General features: G+C 36.4%; 1 protein-coding gene across 1 annotated transcript in view; it reads right to left on the bottom strand.

Moving 5' to 3' along the window:
* Positions 1–339: 339 nt before the first annotated feature.
* Positions 340–17163, bottom strand: part of PAXIP1 (PAX interacting protein 1) — a 42235-nt gene continuing 25411 nt past the window's right edge. Inside the window, exons 12-21 of the mRNA XM_063452680.1 lie at positions 13630–13814; positions 12658–12701; positions 6186–6247; positions 5401–5503; positions 4899–5067; positions 4501–4601; positions 3896–4030; positions 2711–2786; positions 2564–2623; positions 340–1026 (exon numbers count right to left, since the gene is read on the bottom strand). Coding sequence (XP_063308750.1) covers positions 1010–1026; positions 2564–2623; positions 2711–2786; positions 3896–4030; positions 4501–4601; positions 4899–5067; positions 5401–5503; positions 6186–6247; positions 12658–12701; positions 13630–13814 — 952 coding nt within the window. The 3' untranslated portion in view covers positions 340–1009. The remainder of the gene's footprint in view (positions 1027–2563; positions 2624–2710; positions 2787–3895; positions 4031–4500; positions 4602–4898; positions 5068–5400; positions 5504–6185; positions 6248–12657; positions 12702–13629; positions 13815–17163) is intronic.

Genomic DNA, 17163 nt, shown 5'->3' with positions numbered 1-17163 from the left:
TCCAGAGAGAGATTTCCTTTTTTTTTTTACAACTACCAGGAGACCTGTAACACATGAATCTCCCACAAGACATATATTAGGGGTAAATTATATATGTAAGGAATTTCTTGTGTTTTCTCCTATCCTTTTATTTTACAGACGGTTTTACAATTTGTCCCACAAGGATTATATAGTGTCAGGAAAACGAGTTTGTTTTCCTGACACTATAGTGATCCTGTATCAGCTTGTGTCTTTGTTCTCTATGAGCTCACTATCCTGAGGAAAGCTCAGGTAAACACGTTACCAAAAGTGGAGTTTGATTTACAGGGGAAAAAAGTTTGGACTTTGCAATCACGTAAATTCCATAATTTTGTACCAAGCAACACATGAATCTGAGGCAAGTAACTTGATATTTTGGCAGTAATGGAATATTTTTGCATAAAGGGGTAACAGCGCTGTACAAAAGTTTTAAGAGGCACAATTAAATAGAAAACAAACTTCATCAAAAGTGCAATCCCATGTAAATATTTTTAGATGGGTTTAAATAAACAAAAGCAGTATACAACCAAAGTATATTTATTTTAAACTTTGGAAAATATCAATATAAAAAAGAAACTTTGGATTTAGAAATACAAAATAATACAAAAAAATTATTTCTCTAATCTTGTTATTTAACAAACATTAACATTAGCCCTTTCGCCACAAAAATACTTTCAGTACCTTCATTATTTTTACAAATTACATTAAAAAAAAAAAAAAAAAAAAAAAACACAAAAGAACACTTTTAAACCTCTGTGGGCTCTTAAGATCATACTATAATACAGAACATAATAATTTATGCATATTTTTAACAAAAAACATACATCCTAAGAAAAGATGCCCATAATTAGTTTTTTCCTGCTTACTGCCACGTATCCACAAAAGGATTAAAATAAAGAAAAAAAAAAAAAAAATAAAGAGCGAGAGCAGGGTTTGTATGTATTCTTCAAGTCGACTGAAGTCTGTGAAGCAACAGGGTCCTTCAAGACCATCATGTAAATTTATATGTGTGCTCGTCAAGGAAAGCAAGAAACAGTTAAAAAAACAAACAAAAAACAGTTTTATACAATTGCCAAACTACGTCACTTGTAAGGTGTCTCAGCACAAATGCCCAGCTAAACCACACCATTATTTTGCCCGGATAATGGGGAAAGAGAACTTACTGTAACGTCTGTGTCAAATGAATTTGCAATAATATCTGCAGGGCAATTCCATGTCAGATATACAACTGTAGATTGCCTTAGCATTTCTAATTTTCCTGAAAATTGTGTAGAGCTGTTACCCTTACTGGGCACACCAAATTTGTCCTGAAATATAGTACAGCGCTACAGAATTTGCTGGCGCTATATAAATAATAATAATATATGCAATTACATGTTGCAAAGGCGGCTAAATATGCCATAAACAGGTAACTCAAATTAAAGCCCCCCTCCCAGATGTTGCTGAACTCTTGAGTCTCTGAATATTAATTGCATTCAAAGAATACTAGAAGTTGTAGGCCACTAACAAGGGGGGAGTGAGCCAGAGTCTGAGATCCCAAAACTAAACAAACTACCATTTTCTACATATTGAGGAAGATATTAATATATTATGGCAATCCAAAAATGCCATGCAAAGGTAAATTTTATGCCAAAAATTTATAAAAACTAAAGTTTGCTCAAAAGTAAATATTGTTACCCAATTTTCAGAACAATCAGAAATGGTAAAGCGAATATATATTTATTTTTAAATTGAATGGAATGACTTTGTAGATAAAAAAAAAAACCTCATCCCCTCAATGCCAAATATAATGCTTCTTCTAAAACCGACCATGTAGTTGCAGAGTAAATGTGCCTCTGGTAAAATCTAACTTTATTTTAATAAGGTTTATGTTTTTTTTACGTTTATACTCTGGATTCTTCATGACCTGCTGCGCTTTAGGATTACGGTAAGTGGAAACACTGCACATCCATGCCACTATATTCACAGTGGGGATCGTAGCACACTTGCTGTCTGAACTGAGTACGGACTTTATAAAGACTGAAAATTAGCCATATTATCGCACCATATCAATTGTTATTGTCTATATAGTCTGTATTATCGGCTTTATAGTAGGAAATATTCTGCTTCATTAACACTATTCTAAATACTGAGTGGTTCAGTACCATGTGAGCGTATATACACATCTTCTCATACTCCTGTCACAATGTATTGTAGAATTCATTACACTATTTTTTGTGTGTTTTTTCCCCCTCATATCAAAACCATCTGACATACCTGACCTTACTTCCTGCATAGCAAAAGTTTTTTTAATTCTGTTAAAAGTTTCATATGAAGTCCAAAAGTATTCCCCCCGCCTTACATTTTGCAATTTCCAACTAATTCACAGTTTCAAATAAAAAATATAATGCATATTGGAGTGTAGAATAAATAGACATAGGCATTACATTTTCTGAAATTGCAAAATGCAGTGGTCTACTCAAGACTATGTATGGTATTCCTTGGTCAGTGTAAACCGTTGTACCACATAATCAAACATTAACAATAAAACATTGTAAAGGATATGATTCATAATCCAACGTTTGGGTAAGGACACCAGTGAGAACAAACTCCGCATTATGAACATCTGTTAAAAAAAATAAAGACAATACAAAGTAAACATTAACTGAAAGATTACACAATCAGACAACTAAACAAGAGAGAAGCTCCTTACCTATGCTGCTAGCAAAATATTCTCTGCACAGATGAAGATCATTTTCACATGATATCAAGATGATCTCAGCTAAACTCTATTCAAAAGAAAACACAAACAAAGAAAGCTTGGATAACAGTTTTTTGAAGAAACAAACAAATCAGCATTGCCCCACAATGATAACGTTTGGTTCCCCATAATGGGAGTGTAGTGATGCAAAAACATAGAAACATAGAATGTGACGGCAGATAAGAACCATTCGGCCTATCTAGTCTGTCCAGTTTTCTAAATACTTTCATTAGTCCCTGGCCTTATCTTATAGTTAGGATAGCCTTATGCCTATCCCACGCATACTTAAACTCATTTACTGTGTTAACCTCTACCTCTTCAGCTGGAAGGCTATTCCATGCATCCACTACCCTCTCAGTAAAGTAATACTTCCTGATATTATTTTTAAACCCTTGCCCATCTAATTTAAGACTATGTCCTCTGGTTGTGGTAGTTTTTCTTCTTTTAAATATAGTCTCCTCCTTTACTGTGTTTATTCCCTTTATGTATTTAAATGCATAAAGGGAATCAACACCCAACAACAGATACAAACCTTGTGTAAGTATAACATTTAATCTATACCTTTACTGGTAGTTTCTCTAGGCGATTGTTTCAATTCTATATTTTATTTAAATGTTATTTTGTTATCTAAACATTTGTTAATGATACGTACGCAGAAAAAAAAAAAATGTAACCCATGTTGACTTTCAAAGATAAAGAAGACTTGCATTTTTATAATCCTATGTAGCAATTCTAGGAATACACAGCTAAGCTAGAATATAAATTAGTCCATACATTTAAATTATAAGGATGTATTTGGTATGGGAAATAATTGAAGCTAAACTTTTTTTTTTTTTTTTACATATTTTCTCACATGCTGGTACTGGATTCTCTTCTACTAGATCAAAATAAAAAAATAAAAAAAACTTCTGTGTAAAATCTCCTTAGATCTACTGCTGAATAGGTATGCCTGTTACATGCTCCAAATGACACAGCATTCACTTAAAAGATAATGAGCTTTGAAAAAGAAGACTGCAGAACAAGGTACTTGCACCATAACCACTTCAGCTTACTGAACAGATTTTGGTGCCGGGAGTGACCCTTTACAAACAATATTATAGAACAATTTCGTTAACATGATATAAACTATTTACATACCTTATTTTGCTTGTGCTCCATAATTTTTCTAAAAGAAGGCTGTTTTGTTAAGATTTTTCCCCCAGCGCTCTCCACAATAGCTTTCATTGTTGACAAACTAGGGCAAATTCCAGGAGTAATATAAAAATATTTACCCTATAAGAAAATATACCAAGAGATATAATTAATATAATATATACTCTAAATACATATACCCACTAATCAAATGGTGAATGTAATTTCACAAACCATACAAAGAATGAAACACCCTATTAACAACGTAATGAACATCTGGACTATATGCTTTGTAAAGAGAATGCCTTACCCTATAGAACAGAATTATTCATTTATTCAGCATTTACTCCAATATCATCAACGCTTAAAATTTTAGACAATAATAGGTAAATGCAAAGGAATATATTTAATAAGTGTGCAGAAAAATACACATATTGTGCTTACACGCATAGAAAAGGCTGCCCACCAGAAGACTATTCCTCAGGGCCAACGGCTTAATTTTTTCAGTTAGCAGACAAATAATCTTTTGCGTTTCTATCAACTGTTTGAAGATTTCTCCACAACTGATCATTACAATTTAAGCTTTGGAAAACTTGCATATAAAAACATACCTTGAAGAGAGGAGTTCCACGTGCTCTTTTTAAGGACTCTTCCAAGCTGAAACAGAACAATACTTCGGCTTCAGCATCCCGCAGTATGTAACTCTGCTCCTCTATAAAGACAAAACCCAAGGTTCTCCCTTTAGTATATACACAACAAATAGGCAACAGCAGTAACTAGAAAGTCTATTTGTAAGTAGTTGGAACTTTCTTTCCATACCACAAGCACACAAACTATACAAACGTACTTTGTTTTACATATAATCTCAGATTTAAAAAAAAAAAATTAAAAAAAAAATAATTTTTAACTCAAGAGATTTGCCAACACACGTAAAGGAAATCAACCAAACACAATCTAGCATTATCCTGCATCGAGAGGTACACAGAGGTTTATATGGCTTTAGACCTACCAACAAATTTTTGACATTTGAAACTTTCGTCTAACCATTCCTGGGTCACAATATGTTTAGCTATTGAAATCGCAGTCAGAAACTTTACTGTTCTGGTCACTTTACTGGCAACCAGATGCGTGCATTTTTGTGCGGATTCTGCCACTTCCCCACCAAGAATGTAGAGTTTCTGAAAAAGAAGACATATCAAAATTATCAAGTATTTCTCTAACCATAATTCTTTGTATTACTGATCTTGACTAAACGAGAAGCAGCCACGGCTAAGTATAACAAGATGCTGCTAAATGTTTTATTTAGTGGTAGAATAATTTAAAAAGTACAAATTGTCTGAGCCCTGCTATAATTTCCAGTAATACTTGGATACATTGCAACATATGCAAATTTTGCTCCAGCTAGTTTTCCATAACTATTTATAAAGAATATGTCATGACTGCTTAACATGTCCATAAGTGACGTGACATACAAAGTACCTATATGGATACATTTAACAAGAGAGTATTACCTTGATGTACTGTTGCCCTTGCTGTGGATCAAAACCGGTAAACATAACATGCGGAGTGAGGTCAGGAGACAGTTTCTTAGTTGGGGGTGGTAAATCTTCAATTCTGGGGAGAGTAAATTCAAAGTACTTGAAATATTAACAAGACTTACTTCCGAATAGCCAATAGTCATAGCTGCATCTCCAAAACCTCAGTACGTTCTAGGTTTATTGCTTGCATTAGGCAAAAGCTCTTTTGTTGTCATACTTAAGTCTACAGGATGAACATGTGCTATCGAAATAGCTTGTGTAGTAGAACCCCTCTATGCAAACTCACTGCTTACAGATTTCTTCAGCTGCTTGTAATGTTATTTTTTTTTTTTTTTTAAGTAATTTTGCGATAATCCACTTATACTTTATAAAATGTTACATTTTTGTGAGTCTCTTGGCCTCTGATTTAGGTTTTTGTTTAATGATTTTTTTTAAATGTATTTCTTTTCTCATTTCAGTAGCATAGGGCTTTGGTTTCAGACTCATTCATCAAATGCACATCATACATCCACTAATGAAACATGTCCCAATCCTGTGCCTATGAGGGTTGGGAACTGCCGAGTCAAACGCTTTTCATATGGGAAGCATTAAATTAGCTGATATCATCAAGCTGAAGGGGGAGCACATCTAAATGGTTAGTAGGAGACTATAGCATTAGGAATAAATATTTTTATATTTCTAATGTTATAATGTTCCTTTAAGATTTTCTTTTCATACGGTGGATACTTTGATTCAATGTAATTGTAACGTCTTCTTACCTTGCTCGTTTAGGTTGAACGGCCGGTTCATTTTGCTTTGGTTTAAGAGGAATTCTAATGCCCTAGAAAAAAAAAAAAAAAACATAAAAATAAAAAAATCAGTACAGCATGGAATTAATGTAGTCTCTAAAACCAAGGCATATAACCTGATCGTTTTCAAGTTAACAGTCCAGTAATCTGCGACACATGATAACTTGCTATTCTAGATGTCAGGTGAAAGTTACATTTATATCCCAGCTGGACAGTTTGGTGAGGTAAAAAAATAATAAAACAAGAAATGTTGGGTATTAACATATAGATTGAAAACATTATCAGTGACACACTAGTAAGGGTTTAAGATTTCGCTCAGAAATCAGGATACAGGCTATCTGCTGCCCACGGGCCTTACAGGTCTCATTATCTGAAAAGAAGATGATTCATAGCTTTCAATATAATAAGCACTAATTGCATTGTGACCAATTAGAGGGTTAAACCCTATATCGCTCCACCTTGTAATTTAAGGGTAGTCTTCAGGATTAACAGTGGTATAAACAGATATTACACCTAGATCTTACTATTGTCCTTGTTTCACTGTTAAAAATAATATCAAAATCGAATCTATTAAATTAACCCATGGGTCAATCTACAAAGGAATCCAAAAAAAAAAGTGTGTAGCTGAATCCATATCCAACCATTACACTACAATGGAAAAGAAACAATCTGATCTAGATGTACATTAAAGGGGCACTATAGTCACCAGAACAACTACAGTTTAATGTAGTTGTTCTGGTGAGTACAATAAGTGCCTTCAAGCATTTTAATGCAAACACACTTGAAACATAGAGCAGTTAGTCTGCTCATTTTAACCCCTTAAGGACCAAACTTCTGGAATAAAAGGGAATCATGACATGTCACATGTCCTTAACCCCTTAAGGACCAAACCTCTGGAATAAAAGGGAATCATGACATGTCACATGTCATGTGTCCTTAAGGGGTTTTGTATATTTCATTTTCTTATTAATATTTACCTATATAGAGAGCAGTGTTGGCTGCTTTTTTGTCGTTCCATATAATCTACCTCATCGTTATCATGATGTAACTTGCCTTACTGCCACTCTACTGTGCACCCATATCAGAGGGATATCCTGCAAGTGGGGATCCAAAACCACTTCATGTGGTTTCACCTAGAGCTGGTTATAGCTCTACTACATGTGAGTTGACAACTGTTCAAAGTGTTGTTTGTTCTACTATTTACAACAAACTTACACTATTGGTTCGCCTCTGTTTTATGTTTTTATTCCATATGTGGCTATCAAGTGGAGTTATCCAATAAGTACCGTATAAGAACTAGAAGACTGTGCCTTACCATTTGATATTTTTTACCATAAGGTTTTATTGTGGACTTTGTTTTTAGATCTTTTTGTGCATCTTATTGTTTTTATTTGGAGTATTTTATTCTTGGCGCTACCTGAATTCTGTGTTTACTTGTTCTGGTTTCTTTAGGGGTTTGGCGGGATCCCCCTACTTTCAGGTGTGCTTCCTCTTATTACTGTATTTAGTTTGTTTAGTGCTGCTTTATCTCTCTTGTACCTTTGAGAACAGGTACCTCCAAAAAGAAACATTTTAGGTTATCTTTTTATTTTATGTATATCCAACCAACTAAATTAATTCTTGAGGTTTTCAAAAGATGCTGTGTTGAACGATTGATGGATAAGGATGTGCTCTAAAAATTCAGGAAAATATTTGTCAATGTGCTTTCAAACCACATACTAACTGAAATTTTACAGAAATCAAACAAACATTCACTCGTATAAACTCTGTCATCCTACAGGACGAAGTAAGGCACTACAACAGTTACAGCCAAAATGATCTCTGGAAGTGGTGTTACTATGGAAGTTTGTGAGTAACAAAAAAAAAAAAAAGACATTTTATTTATCATACAAGTGATAGAAAATAGAGGCAGTGCAAGAAGAGGGATATCAGCATTGCGATCAGTAGGAAAAAAAGCAGATAGAAATGTAAAATAAATAAATACATAAAAAAAAAAAAAAAAAAAAAAAGGAGCTCAAGCTCATCCTAATCCTCCTTATGTACTATAAAAACCTCAAAACACACAATTGCCCCAGAAGGCACACAACCCAAACTCAAGCAAAATTCATTAAAAAGGGAGGGGATTGGAAGTGCACGGTCTCTAATTTTAAGGAAAGTGACATTTACAACAAATAAAAAGGTTGTTATTTCCCTCCAAAATAGAGGCAGTGCAACAAGAGGGATGAACATGCAATCTTAAATGGTAGGATGTTTTCACTTTAATATTGCTTAACCCCTTAAGGACATATGACATGTGGGACATGTCAGGATTCCCTTTTATTCCAGAAGTTTGTTCCTTAAGGGGTTAAAGCATCTTGCACCCAAAAGTATCCCCGGATGGCTGTATGTCTAATCTGTATTGCTTTGAAAAGGTGTGAGTTTAAGAACATGTGGCAGCTTTGCAAATCTGTAGCAAAGGCTTTTGATGCCTATGAAGTAGACACAGCTTTGGTGGAATGATCTTTAACCCCTTAAGGACCAAACTTCTGGAATAAAATGGAATAATGACGTGTCACACACGTCATGTGTCCTTAAGGGGTTAAGATGTAGAGGTTTGTAGGCCAGAGAGATTGCTTCCTTGATCCATATGGTCCTGGTAGAGGACAAACAAGTGATCTAAGCATCCGATTTTCTTCATTGTCTCCAAGTAACAGAAGAGTTCATTAAACATCCAAACATTGGAATTTTCTGTCCTTGGGATTTTCTGTATTTTTTTTATATTCTCTCCTTTGATTTTTCCAGGTTTATATATAAATATCCGCTACATTTGTTGTTGAATATTCCTTGCCATAATAAATGCTTTAATTTTATATACATATAAATTACCATCTCAGTTCATCTATATTCATTATATTTTTACATTTAAACATCAACATCATCTGTAGCTTTAACATACAGATTCATATGCTTACATTTACAAACATTACTATTGCACTAGACCTCATTTTTTTTTTGCATTTTGACAAAAGGCAGGCAATATTATTTCCTGGTTCATCTGGTCTGCTGAAGCCACTTTAGGAAGAAAAGAAGGATAACGCTTTAAAACCACCTTATCCAAATGGAAAGTTAGATCAGGAGGATAGGCAGACAAAGCTAGAAGTTCACCCAGACGTTTAGCGGATGTAATCGTGATCAGGAACACTGTTTTCCCCGTTAAAATCTTTCATTGGCAATCCTGTAATTATTTAAATGGAGGTTCACAGAGGGCTGATTGAACTAAATTACCGTATATACTCGAGTATAAGCCGACCCGAATATAAGCCGAGGCCCCTAATTTTACCCCAAAAAACAGGGAAAACTTATTGACTCGAGTATAAGACTAGGGTGGAAAATGCAGCAGCTACTGGTAAATTTCTAAATAAAATTAGATCCTAAAAAAGTTATATTAACTGAATATTTTTTTACAGTGTGTGTATATAATAAATGCAGTGTGTGTGTGTATGCAGTGTGTATATAATGAATGGAGTGCAGTGCGTGTACACGAGTGCAGTGCGTGTACACGAGTGCAGTGCGTGTACACGAGTGCAGTGCGTGTACACGAGTGCAGTGCGTGTACACGAGTGCAGCGCGTGTACACGAGTGCAGCGCGTGTACACGAGTGCAGCGCGTGTACACGAGTGCAGCGCGTGTACACGAGTGCAGCGCGTGTACACGAGTGCAGCGCGTGTACACGAGTGCAGCGCGTGTACACGAGTGCAGCGCGTGTACACGAGTGCAGCGCGTGTACACGAGTGCAGCGCGTGTACACGAGTGCAGCGCGTGTACACGAGTGCAGCGCGTGTACACGAGTGCAGCGCGTGTACACGAGTGCAGCGCGTGTACACGAGTGCAGCGCGTGTACACGAGTGCAGCGCGTGTACACGAGTGCAGCGCGTGTACACGAGTGCAGCGCGTGTACACGAGTGCAGCGCGTGTACACGAGTGCAGCGCGTGTACACGAGTGCAGCGCGTGTACACGAGTGCAGCGCGTGTACACGAGTGCAGCGCGTGTACACGAGTGCAGCGCGTGTACACGAGTGCAGCGCGTGTACATGAGTGCAGTGCGTACATGAGTGCAGTGTGTACATAATGAATGCAGTGCAGTGTGTGTATGAGTGCAGTGTGTGTGCAGTGTGTATGCAGTGTGTATATAATGAATGCAGTGCGTGTATATGAGTGCAGTGTGTGAGTGCAGTGTGTATATAATGAATGCAGTGCAGTGTGTGAGTGCAGTGTGTATATAATGAATGCAGTGTGTGTATAATGAATGGAGTGCAGTGTGAGTGCAGTGTGTGTATGTATGAATGCAGTGTGTATATCATGAATGCAGTGCAGTGTGTGTATGAATGCAGTGTGTGTGAGTGCAGAGCATTGGTGGGGGTGGGCATTTTATTAATTATTATTATTTAAATTATTATTGTAATATATATTTTTTTAAATGTTGTTATTATTTTTTTTTATTATTATTATTATTTTTTTTATTTGTTTTTTCGTCCCCCCTCCCTGCTTGTTAGCTGGCCAGGCAGGGGGGCTCTCACTCCCTGGTGGTCCAGTGGATGAGCTGTAGGAGGGGGCTGTCAGGAAGCTGTAACTTACCTTCACCGCAGCTCCTGTCAGCTCCCTTCTCTCTCCTCCGTCCGTGCAGCTCCCAGGTCAGCTCCCTCTGCAAGTCTCGCGGCCGCGCGGAGCGTTGACACGGTAACCCGTGGCAACGCGCTGACCCCACGGCTCTCGCGAGAGTTGCAGAGGAAGCTGACCTGGGAGCTGCACGGACGGAGGAGAGAGAAGGGAGCTGACAGGAGCTGCGGTGAAGGTAAGTTACAGCTTCCTGACAGCCCCCGGTCCTTGTCTGTATTATGGCAATGAAAATTGCCATAATACAGACAACTGACTCGAGTATAAGACGAGTGGGGGTTTTTTCAGCACAAACAACTGACTCGAGTATAAGACGAGTGGGGGTTTTTCAGCACAAAAAATGTGCTGAAAAACTCGTCTTATACTCGAGTATATACGGTAAGATCCCAAGGAGAAGTGAGTTCACAGATAGTAGGAAGCAAGTTGATAACTGCTCTGAAGAATCTGTCCACCAAGGGATCCGAAGCCAAATCTATGATGGAATAAAAACTGATTGCACAGACTTTAATACAGAAAGTAGCAGGTCATAAACTTTTACCAAATCCCATTTGTAGAAATCTCAGGAGGCAAGGTGTAACTAGATTTGAGGTCTATTTGTGGTTCTCCAAATAGATTAACTGCTAGCAGAAATGTCTGAGGTGAAAGCAACTAATCTCCCTGCTTTAGATGATTTTGGCCTAAAACATCAGCTAAACAGTTGCTCTTCCATTTGATGTGGACTGCTGTTAAAAGAATGAGGATGAAATTCTAGCCATATTATGATATTTGAGCAAAGGTTCTTCTCTAGAGAAGTGGAATGTGTTCTTTCCTGCCTGTCGATGTAGGCCACTGCAGTGACATTGTCTGAGTGAACCTGCACATGATGGAGAAGAAGACGTTTGAAATTTAAGAGGGCCCTGAAATTAGAAGATCTTCTAGAGGTTTTTGCGGTAAGTTCACCAGTCTGTTTCCAGTAAGCTTACATAAGATTTTAACAAAATTTTTGCTCTCAGAAACACGTTCGGCCATCCTGGGAGTTAGGGCCTGCCTCCTCCATGTCCTTCTTGAATGAAATTGGTGCCAAAGTAGCGCACTGCAATCTCTAGGTGGAACGCATCATAACTGGTACGTGCAGTTCACCTTAACCCCTTAAGGACACATGACGTGTGTGACATGTCATAACTCCCTTTTATTCCAGAAGTTTGGTCCTTAAGGGGTTAAGGACCTCACAGCAGTGCGCCTTCGCACTCCCAAACCCTTCAGGCACCTGGACGGAAGTTATACAAGTGTGGAACACCGGCAACCAGCATGTATTCCACCACTCGAAGAGGGAAGAACCATGCACACAAGCACAGCTGTTCTTCCAGGACAACTGCAGCTCTCTCCAACCACAGTCGTCTTACCTCAACTGGAAAATAAAAAAACGTGAGTGGCAAAAAAAAAAAAACCCCAAAAAACACGTCCTACCGACCTACTCTTGTTGCACTGTCTCTAATTTGGAGTGGGAAAAAAACCTTTTAAAAGCCTAGCCATTAAATGTTTATAGGTGTAGACGAAATGGTAATTTGCTTCCCTTTCTATTTTTAGGTCAGCAGAAAGCAAAAACTAGCAATTAGTTGTCTACAACTATACAGCTTTAACGGTCATATGGAATATTTATTCAATTTTTTTTTTTTCCTCGCATCACAACATAAATGTAGAAACAACGTTTTAGACATGGAAAGGATACAGCAGTGTAGGTGAATCAACCGTATAAAGAGTAACATTCGTTTAAGCTTATAGATAAGAATAACATCATTAAAGTACATACCATAAGGAGTTCTGATGACACCTTTAATGGAATTCTCCATGCATCTTTACGTAAAAGAAAAAAACAAAAAGTTAAAGCAGATGCAAAATAAAAAAAAAGTTAAGCCTGAGTAAAATAAATAAAATCTTTTATGAAATGGACAGTGTCCCACTTTAACTTTTGCAAAAGAAAATGCCCGTTGCAACCTATTGATTTTTTTTAAATTTTAAGCATACAGTTTTATGCGTATGTTAGAAAACATAATCGGGATGCTCTGCCAGTCTAAACTACTGCACCAACAGTCCCTGGTCCCCAAATCAAGCTTGGGAACACTATGCAGCCATGCATATTACAAAAATAGCTAACAACACTAAACGCCACAGGCAAGAATTTAAAGATGCAGACTGATGCAAAAAACATTATTTGTAAAAAGATACACAACTGAGAAAGCTAAAAAAGAAAAGTATTTATTTAGAGCAAAAGCTATAAAATGCATACAATTTATATCACTGTTTGAAGCATTCCTTCACATCTTAACCATGACTTCTGCTCATCTTATCCATTCTAAATTACCCCCTAACTGCATGTTACTGTAGCAGACATATGTCACAGTCCCCTAAAGGTTCCTCTCAACCAACAATGTTTTTACAAGCAGCCGTTTACATCATTAGAAAGCAACTTGTAGTTTGGCTAACAGCTGTCATAAGTACAAAGCAAATACTACATACCTTTTGCTCTGAGAAGCATAAGGCTGTGCTAGTAAGCTACTTTAAGCAAAGTTAGGAAAAAAGGATGCAATTCCACCCCTACTAAAGGACATCTTAAGCTGGCACAGACCAAGTTAGAAACAGTAAGTGTCACATCAAACTGAATAATTGTGGAACATGGTGTTAACAGTGGAATGGAAGAGATGCTATTTAAATAGCAATTTCCAAAGTCTTTTTATGACAGAAAACTCTGCAAAAGATAATTTTAAAAATATAGAGTACTTACCAAGAAGGTTTGAAACAAGATGCGGTGAAGGCGCCAGTGGGTCTTGAAGATTAAATACTGTGTACCGGTTGTGCTGTATCTGACGCAAAGCCTCAAAATTCCCGAGAAGAATGTCACAAAGCCAAAGTGCGTTCACACAAGGTATCCTCCATTCCTTAGCTTTCTCATATTTTAAACCACCAGTTCTGAAAAAAAAAAAAAAGAGAATTTACACAGGTGACGAACACAGGCAATGTCAAGTGGTCAACACGGTCAAGTGAAATTACTTACAAAAAGTTACATTTTTGTTAAAAGAAAAAGACAACTTTAGAAAATACTCATAACATTTCTGAAATGGATGCTTATGACTGCTTATAATTCAAGCCTTACTCCCAACCTTAATGTGTTAAGGATAACGTTTTTACACCTTTCTTTTACTCTGAATGGAATGCATCAAAAATGCATAACCTCTTTAAACGATATTACTGCTGAAACAAGTTTTAGAGTATAAAATACTATGTATTTCCAGAAATAATGCAGCACAGAGGTCTACTAGAGGTTTATACTCCAGTATGTAGTTTCATGCCTGTGACAAGAATAAGAAGTCAAATTCTATTTCTCACTGGATTCTTTGTGTTTTTACCCCAATCAGGATACAGCTTACATGGTATATGAGTATTTTTAAGCTGATGCATAAATTCAATTGAATAACAAAGTGACAATATATTAATCGATATAGAAAGTATCGATTTCTAAAAGATCACATAAGTCTCCACGCACAGATGAAATATCTATCTTTTTAGCACATTAGGAGCTTATTTAGCTTCCTCTCCGGGATGCTATTTTACATTGGCAAAGGCATTTCATTCACAGATTGTGAGGACGGCATGAAATAGCTTTGATTTAAAGTGTAGATAAGAGCCTTTTATTCTCACAGAATATATAGGATTTCTGATTTATTACCTTTTCAGTCTCACTAAATTCTACGTAGGGTTTCTCTCAGCAAGGCTGCAGGAACACTTTTTATTATTATTGGCATTTATATACCGCCAACTGATTCTGCAGCGCTTTATAATATTATGAAAGGGGGAAATTTACAATAAATGAGACAATTACACAGTGACACAGAAACAATAGGTAGATGAGGGCCCTGCTCAAACAAGCTTACAGTCTAGTTACCTCCCACACACTCCTACATTTAACCCCTTAAGGACGGCGGGAATTCTATGCCGTCCTTTTTGGGGCGGTGCTAAACGCCGGCAGGCAGCATAGAACGTCCCCGCCGTCCTTTGTACTTAGCGGGTCCCCGCCGTTCCCCCCCCGACAGCAGTCGCGATCCTAGGGTCTGCCTGAATTTTATATAAAATTTTATTTTTTATTCATATTAAAGTTATGCGTCAAATAAAAATATTTAATGTGTCATGAAAGCTCTGTTTCTCCTGAACAAAATGATACATGATAAGTGTGGGTACACATAATATGAAAGAGGTGAATTACGCCTGAACAGACATAGCACAAATTCAAGGTTTTGTTTACGTTTTGATTTGATCACAACTTGTACATTGGCTCAGTCCTTAACCCCTTAAGTCCGGAGGGCGTACTATTACGTCCTTTTAAAAGCGGCTCTAAACGCCGCCGGACGTAATAGTACGCCCTCCGGTTTTTAGTAACTTACCCGGTCGCCGGCGGTCCCACGCCGGCGATCGCGGTTGGGGGGACTCCCAGGGAGCCCCCCCCGCGGCACATCTTCCTCCTCCGGTGCCTCCCGGTCATGTGAGAGTGAGGTCCTTGCGAGGACCTCACAATCACATGGCCGGGATAGCTGGCTCAGGCATTGCCAGCAGGGGGACCAACTGTAATGACAGTTGGTCCCCCTGCTGGCTGAAAATAAAATAAAAATAATGTTAAAAGTGTAAAAAAAAAAAATGTATACTTAGATCATATATATATATATATTATATATATATGATCTAAGTATATATATACACATATACATACACACACATACACCGTCTAGGTGTATTTTAATATTAATATATATATAATTATATATATATATATATTAATATCAAATTACACGTAGACTGATACTGATTAAATATATATATAATTATTGTTATATATATATTTATAAATAATATAAAAAAATAAATATGTAAATACGTAAAAATTAAAAAAAATAAATAATTAAAAATAAAATATTAAAAAATATATAGATGTGTTTTATTTCGTTCTAACTGTATTGTGATATTAATATATATATATATTTATATCAAAATACACGTAGAACGAAATAATATATATCTATATACATAAATATATACGTATATATCACTATATATATACCTATATATAAATAAAAATATTAAAAAAAAAATATATATATATATATACGTATATATATATACACATATGTATATATATATATACATATATTAATTCTACACATATATTTATGTAATAATTTTACATAATTAGGTATCCTAATTAATTACAATTAGCGGGACCTGCCTGACCACCCATGCCGAAAGTATAGGGAATTTAATTTGCTAGCACTATATTTAACCCTATAACTTTCCAAGACACCATAAAACCTGTACATGGGGGGGTACTGTTTTACTCGGGAGACTTCGCTGAACACAAATATTAGTGTTTCAAAACAGTAAAATGTATTACAACCATGATATCGCCAGTAAAAGTGACGTTTTTTGCATTTTTCACGCACAAACAGCACTTACAGGGACGATATTATTGCTGCAATACTTTTTACTGTTTTGAAATACAAATATTTGTGTTCAGCGAAGTCTCCTGAGTACAACAGTACCCCTCATGTACAGGTTTTATGGTGTTTTCAAAAATTACAGCGTCAAATATAAGGCTTGTGTTTAATTTTTTTCACATTAAAATTCGCCAGATTGCTTACGTTGCCTTTATGACCCTATGGTAGCCCAAGAATGAAAATTACCCCTATGATGGCATACCATTTGCAATAGTAGACAACCAAAGGTATTGCAAATGGGGTATGTCCAGTCTTTTTTAGTAGCCACTTAGTCACAAACACTGGCCAAAATTGGTGTTTTTTGCATTTTTCACACACAAACAAATACGAACGCTAACTTTGGCCAGTGTTTGTGACCAAATGGCTACTAAAAAAGACTGGACATCGCTTATTTGCAATACCTTGGGTCGTCTACTATTGCAAATGGTATGCCATTATGGGTGTAAATTTATTTCCTGGGCTACTATACAGTCTCAAAGGCAACGTAACCAATCTGGCGAATTTCAATTTCAAATGTAACACGCTATATTTGACCCTGTAACTTCCCAAAACACCATAAAACCTGTACATAGGGGGTACTGTTTTACACGTGAGACTTTGCTGAATACAAATATGTGTATTTTATTGCAGTAAAAGCAAACAGTATTATGACATTGACAGTTAAAATGTCATGTAGAACGAAAAAAATCTTATTTTGTCCCATTTTTTTCATATTAAATTAGGTTTCATAGCTAAATATTTGATATTAAATGAAAGCCCTGTTTCCCCTGAATAAA

This window comes from Pelobates fuscus, chromosome 4 (genome assembly GCF_036172605.1).
Source record: "Pelobates fuscus isolate aPelFus1 chromosome 4, aPelFus1.pri, whole genome shotgun sequence".
Classification (NCBI taxonomy): Eukaryota; Metazoa; Chordata; class Amphibia; order Anura; family Pelobatidae; genus Pelobates; species Pelobates fuscus.
Note: the sequence above shows the minus strand (reverse complement) of the source record. Positions and strands in the feature narration are given on the sequence as shown.